At 42.0% G+C, this 6934-nt stretch overlaps 1 protein-coding gene across 1 annotated transcript; it reads right to left on the bottom strand.

The window, feature by feature from the left end:
• Positions 1-1124: 1124 nt before the first annotated feature.
• LOC148034768 (jasmonate-induced oxygenase 1-like) lies at positions 1125-4640 on the bottom strand. Its single transcript, XM_087679742.1, has 3 exons — positions 4019-4640; positions 2577-2904; positions 1125-1635 (listed from the first exon to the last, which is right to left on the bottom strand). The coding sequence occupies exons 1-3, from the start codon at positions 4543-4545 to the stop codon at positions 1387-1389; spliced, it is 1104 nt and encodes a 367-aa protein (XP_087535868.1). The 5' UTR covers positions 4546-4640; the 3' UTR covers positions 1125-1386.
• Between the last annotated feature and the right edge of the window lie 2294 nt (positions 4641-6934).

The following is a 6934-nucleotide window of genomic DNA, read 5'->3' as shown; positions in this document are numbered from 1 at the left end:
CCCTAATGATTATAGAAAAGGGTTGTGCTAACATTGAAATGATGCATTTGGTAATAAAATATGTCACACTTGGATGGTCATATATGTGGTCAAAGGGCAATGTCCAATATCATTGTACTAAAATAACACACCTAGTTTACCAAAAAGTAATACCTTGCATCATGTTACCATAGTCGCTTTATAAAGAGCCTTTCATAGGGAAATGACAATATAGTAAATACGGTAGCATATTTAACCTTGATACTTACTGATATTCTTTAACATGTGACCTTGAGGATATTTAGTTTGTATTTATTTTTCAGTATATCGCTTGATATAACAACTATCCTAATTAATTTTCAATGTGAAAAGCATTTGCATGTTTCTTAACATTGTATCTTCAGTATTGTACATTTTTTACATCCAAAAAAGAGTGTCATATAAATGGATTATTTATAGATTGAATAGAAAAGGGTTGTGTTTTATCGAGGGAAATTTCACAAATAAGGGTATTTATAAATAGGCTTTGAATGCATTTGATGTGTGTGTGTGTGTGTGTGTGTGTGTGTGTGTGTGTGTGTGTAGTGAACCCTCCAAGAGGAAGCATAGGAAGTCACTTATATCTCCTCCTCCCTATTTGGTTTGGTTCTAAATTGCAGTTGAGGATTTCAAAAGTGCAGTGAAAGTTTACATATATATGGTCAACGTTTAATGACTTTATGTTCAAGTGCTAGAAGTATCTAATAATAGTAGTATAGAAAGGATACATATACCAATGCATACAAGCCCATATGTACAAATTTTCTTATTTAAGCTAGTTTTAAGATTGCATAGTCTATGAATTACTTTTTTAATGGAATTATTTGTATCTATGCTTACCTTTGTTATGATTTAATCACCCCTTTTGTAGATGGATGCAATTTGTATCCATAGCTTATAGTATCACAGAGTATGTTGCCAAATTACAAACATGATCACATGGTAGTAGTAGGATACATAGGATACATATACCAATGCATACAAGCCCACATGTACAAACTTTCTTACACATTTAAGCTAGTTTTAAGATTACATAGTCCATGGATTGATTTTCTTATTGGAATTATTTGTTTGTGTGCTTACCCTTGTTATGATTCAATCACCCCTTTTGTAGAAGGATGCAATTTGTATCTATAGCTTATAGTATCACAGAATATGTTGCCAATTTACAAACATGATCATAGTGATCACATAGTCATCAATACAAGGCATGGAAAGTGTTGGATTTTCATCATCACATGGACTTTTCCCCATGTCAATTTATAAGGGACAATATCTTAGAAGAGATTCTCATTGCTTTGCAATGAAAATATTACACAGTACTATGGATGAATTTGGGCTAATGTACACTGTGTTATGTTGATTATTTTACCTTGGAGAACTCACAGTTGCCAAGAACTCTTTTCCTTTTGTACCCGCCCTTCTAATAAATGATCTATATTCTCTAAAGGTCATGGATTGATAACAAGGTGGACTTCCTTCATTTACAAGTTGTTTGATAGGTCCAACTAGTGTGTCATTTGAAGGATTGAAAAAAGAAGCAATAGATACCCTATGCTTCTCTTGATTGACGATGGCTCTATGCTCCACACTTTTGTATATGCCATTGGACATAATCTGAAACAAATGTGGAAGAGGAAAGTTAGACAAGAACATGTACTTAAGTTGGAAGAACATTTACTTAAGTTGTTCACCCATACATTCTTCATTTATTGTGTTGTTTCCCATAAGTAGGCATATTCCCATTTCTCTTTGACAACATCATGATCTTTGCAAAGGGAGCTACCACCCACCTAGGGAAAGGTGGCCAATTTAGTGACATTTATGGGTTCTCCATTTGATCTTTTTCTTATTGAGGTGATCAATGTGATTTTTCTTTTATAATTTAAACTTTGAAAGAATCTAATCATTTGATCTATTTACCAAATAGGCATAGTGTTCACAAAAACCAAATTATAAAAAGGAAATTGTTTGACTAATATAAACCCCATATTTAATATATAGTCATTTATGTCATGGTTTCAAGTGGCCAAACTAAATTGGGAAGGATTTGGGGGGGGGGGGGGGGGGTTTGTTTTTTGAGTGTGTTTTGCTTTTGGGGGCATCATTTTATTGACCCCTTTACCCTAGGCTATCTTGCAACAAGAGAGAGAGAGAGAGAGAGAGTGTGTGTGTGTGTGTATGTATGTTTTTTTTTCATTTTTGTGTGTTTGGGGGGTGGGGAGGCATGTGGTTTCCCTGTAGGAGTTGTGGTCCATGGAACTTCCCCCATTGCAACATTATGAATTCACTTGTAGGAGTTCATGATGTTGAATGCTACTTATATACATGGGAGTATCACAAGGTGTGCTTGTGGTCCCTATGGCCCCATCACAAAGAGGTTGGGTATTTGGAGGGGTTTCTTTTTGTGTTTGGGGTGGTTCCAAGAAACACATGATGGTGGTGGACATTGCTTAATTGATGGGAAAAAACACACTGTTTGCCAAAGTGGGAACCAATTGAAATTTCTTGTGTGCTTGTGCATGCATGCGCGTGTGCGTGCGTGTGCATGTGCCTACCTGCATTTGGTCACCGAGGTTGACAATGAGGCCGCCCGGGAGGGGATTGACGGTGACCCACTTGCCAGCGTGGCGGACTTGGAGACCGCAGACGTGGTCGTCTTGGAGGACAATGGTGAGGCCGCCCGGGTCCGAGTGGGAGGACAGGCCTAGGGTGAGGTCAGGCTGTGGGCAGGGTGGGTAGAAATTGACTCGGAAGGCCAGCTCTATCTCTTTACCGAAGGCCGCCCTTAGGGCCCTATCCTCCACCCCCAGAGTTCCGGATATCAGCTCCATCAGCTTCATGCTCAGCCTCTGCAGCTGCTGCCCGCACTCCTCCATCGTCTCCCTGCAGCCGCCCAACACACATATATAGATCAATCGATCCATTCATCCATCATCATCAATTTTACACGCAAAATTCTGATTTGATTCATTACATTAACCCTCAACACACACAGTATGCAGCCCATATTAGTTATATTGCATCCATGCCTGCAAATTTTTCCTGTTTCCTCTGATTCAATTACAACCGTGCAGCCCATGATTATCCTGCACCCATGCCTGCAAAGCCTCCATGTTTCCCCTTTGAATGTTTCCCCATCCCTATCCATGCATGCAAGGCTCTGTTTTTAATCCTACATGTTGATTAATCCCATTTTGACCCTTATTTGAACATGCTTATGGCGGCAGGGTTGCCCCTTTCCTGCATGCAGTTGAACACTCGGGCAGCCCCGACACAGTATTTTGCCCTATTTGGACATACTTTGTACAGCCAGGTTGCCCATCCCTGCAGCAATTGAAGTCTTATGCAGACCCTTCTCTCTCTTTTTTTTCCCGCCTATTTTTTACCATAACGGCCGGACACATCTTTGGCCAATTTTTTGCAGATACTGGAGACAGGTTATAGAAGAACTGTAATGGAGACAGGTTCACCCGGTTTGTGTATGCAATTGAGCATTGATGGAGAGAGCCTTTGCCTAATTTGTGCATGCAATTAAACAACTATAAGGATAGATTGCTCCTTGTGGAGATACTGTGGAGACAGGATAGAATTGAACATGCCAAAAGGACAACAATTGTGACAGATTCACCCACTTATACAGGCAATTGGACATTGATGGAGACAGGCTTGCCTAACTTGTGCATGCAGCTAAACAATAAAATGGGGAGAGATTGCCCCTGTAGTACATGCAGGGGATTATGATTGGAGGCAGGCAGGTGTGCAACATCAATAGACTATTCAGATACTTCCCAAGTCAGAAGCACCTGCTTGACAAGGCATGCCATAAACTGTGTCATGCAGTCATGCTCTATTTAATTTGTTTCATATGGCCATGCTCTCCACTTAATTTCAAACTGATGTTTAAGTGCTAATTGCAGCCCAACAGAATTTGCATTGATGCATGATGGCAGTTGTGAGAGGCACAAGATGCCTTAGATAATTCAGCTGTAAAGTTCACCTCCAGAGCATGGGTTTGGTTGGCCACTTTGATGGGTCCCTGTTGCAAGTAGGGAGGACGTTGAAGTAGAAGTAGTCTCCCCAATCCAGTATTGCACCCTTCTCAACTCCGAGCCGGCTGCCATACCCCTCATATGTGAGGGGGTTATTGGCATAGGCCTGTTTTTCCTCCAAGGGGAGCTCAAAGAACTGCCTGGCTACAAGAAGAGTTCTTTGGAGGAGGGAGAGAGGGATACCATGGTTAACAATCTGGAAGAAACCCCACTCTTCACATGCATGCCCTATTTCAGCTAAGATCAGTTTTCTCTTCTTCTCATCCTCTAATCCAGAGAGGTCTATGAGAGGGATCTGCAAAGGGGACTCTGCAAGCTGGGTCTCTGGGCAGGGTCTCTCTGATTCTGGCCTAATGTACTGAGAGGGCAGCACACTGAGTCCACTTTCAGCTAGGATCTGGACTCTTTGGATGGGCTCAGGCCAGTCCAAAGGAGCACTTGCAATATTGAGGGGTTGAGCAACTGCAGCAGCCATGGGGGATCAGCTTACACTCTCACACACAGACACTCTCTCCAGATGTAAACTCAGGCCCTTCTCTCTGAAGAGGGGATTTATCCTGCTTCATACTGAGAGCTGGACACCCATATATAGCCACTGAAGGAGACATATCATAAAGGTTTTACCACAAGAGGGTCTCTTTTGCAAAGGGGCCCACCTTCCCAACATGTCAACATTATGGTGCCCCTACCTCAAGCCACAAACAATAGCTAACTGGTAAAGCTTATCAATTGATTGAAGGCATTTATTTTAAGGCTAGATCACCCCACTCTAGGTGCTCTTTACTTTTTGTTTAAGGGAGGCAACCTGTCCCACATCCGCAGGCAATGCTTTGCCACTTATGTAGCTGAATGTATTGCCTATGGGCAACCTCCACAGATCTGGTGGTCCGTGGATATTGGTGTGGTGGTGGGCACATGTGCTTCCGAGACGAGCAGTCAATCCTCCCAAAGTGTTTGGCAGTGTTTGGCTTTCCAGGTGCATGTGTGCAAGCCACAGGTTTGAGATGTGTCTAGGTGCTGCCAAGCCATCAATGGGACACAATTCAGAAGTGCAGGCAACACAAGGGATCCAATGTTTTTGCATTGATTCGTGTTCGCGTAACGGCCGCACATCTGACTGATGGTGGGTTAGCAGGGTTTCATGGGGGATTGCCTGTTTCCCAAAGCATGTTTTGGAGGGCTAGCCATGAGAAAGGGTGGGGGACAGCCAAAGGGTGGCCTTCTGGTACCAGTGTATTGGTGGATAAGTTGGATCGTGGTACCAGACAGTGGCCATGGACTGTGGGTGGAAGGCAGAAAAGGTTTCGTATGGCATTGGCTTTTCTTTAAACTGGCAAAACAAACTTAAGGAACTCTTTCTTTGTAGGTCGATTATTTTTTCTTATGTCCCAAAAGCTCTCCCCACAACTTTGAAGTTATATAAATTCCATGTTAATTCAAGGCATCACTTTACCCAACATTGGATGGAAGGCTCTTTTGAGGAAGGGGAAGCCAGTAGTGGTAGTAGCAGGAGGGAACATTAGAGGAGAGGATGGTGATGGTCAGCACAGAGGCTTCATTGTAAGGAAAGGGGGGCAAGTGGGTTGGTCTCTCTGTGTCGGAAATTGTAGAGGAACTTTCAGCTTTATTCTGGTTGAAGTGGTCATAAACAGTTGGCTTGTCAAATCCAGTCTCTCTCTCCTTTTTGTATAATTTGAACTGGCTCTCTTCCTTGTATTGTTTTTCTAGCAGCACTGTAGCCTTGTTTGCATGCCTGTGATCACACCTTATCAGTTACATGGAGCAATGGGACAAAACCCACTTCTCTGTTTTCGTGCTGGGCAGGGCCCGAAAGGGCCCGGTCACATGCCAAGCACAAAAACGATATGCGCAGGCAGCGTGGGCCAGGCTAGATATCAGTTTGCTTCCTTTGACCTGGACCTGGTTATCCACAGTGACTGACATCCTAGAAAGCAATGCATCCTTGGCCTTCACATGCTACCCTATGACCTGGACCTGGTTATTCAGTGATTGACATCCTGAACAGCAATGCATCCTTGGCCTTCACATGCTTACCTAACTTGTGCATCATGTGAGGCATGCATTCACACAGCACTTTGTTCTAGCATGTCACCACCGCACAGCGCGGCCAATGGACAGCCAATTACATGCATGGAGCATCAATCTTGGCTCATGGATGTGGTGGTGGTGGTGGTCATATACAAATAAGATATGATGATGATGGTACCAATGTGCCAATGCAGATATGCGTGTGTGCAATTAGACGCTGGGTGGCCCGGAAGAGGGTGGCTCAAGGCGCAACCCACCTGTGAGCAGTAGTGTCCTAGTGGGCGAATTGCAGGGGAAAAAATGTCAGATCTGATGAAGCTGGAATTGCAAATAACCAGTAATATTCAAGAAAAACCAAGGTTTACTATCAACTGAATTGTAAAATTTGAAAAAAAAAAACCTTCAAATTTTTGGAGAGAAGGTTTTTTCCCTTTAAAAATCTGGAGTGAGCCTAGTTATATTATAATTTATCACCGAAAAACCTGCAAAATCTAAGAAAAAAACCTACAAGCTGCCAAAGTTTGAAGATGACAGACCTGGGCTGTAATTAAAAATTATACCAATGTCAGCTATGGCATTTTAGATACCTACTATTAAAACTAAAATATTTACGAGCTTAACTATACTAATCTGTAATTAAATTTTTGAGGTATACGAGCTTGTAAATACATAGAAATTATAACTAACCTGTCATTAAAAATGTGAGTAAGCACATGAAAATTATAGCTAATCTGTGATTAAAAATTGTAGGTGCAGGATGATAACTCAAATTTTGACTCAATGGTTCATATATTTACAAGGATAACACGAAATTA

This window comes from Lygodium microphyllum, chromosome 6, assembly GCF_053477565.2.
Source record: "Lygodium microphyllum isolate KBCC chromosome 6, Lygodium_microphyllum_v1.1.10, whole genome shotgun sequence".
NCBI lineage: Eukaryota > Viridiplantae > Streptophyta > Polypodiopsida > Schizaeales > Lygodiaceae > Lygodium > Lygodium microphyllum.
The sequence above is the reverse complement of the archived record's forward strand: the minus strand, read 5'-3'. Positions and strand labels throughout refer to the sequence as shown.

Bases quoted from the DNA above. Each gene is read 5' to 3' on its own strand.
- LOC148034768 (XM_087679742.1), bottom strand. From the start codon at position 4,545: ATGGCTGCTGCAGTTGCTCAACCCCTCAATATTGCAAGTGCTCCTTTG. The intron at 2,905-4,018 runs GTGAACTTTACA...GGGCGGCTGCAG, and splicing joins ACCAAACCCATGCTCTGGAG to GGAGACGATGGAGGAGTGCG. The intron at 1,636-2,576 runs GTAGGCACATGC...CATTTGTTTCAG, and splicing joins ACCTCGGTGACCAAATGCAG to ATTATGTCCAATGGCATATA.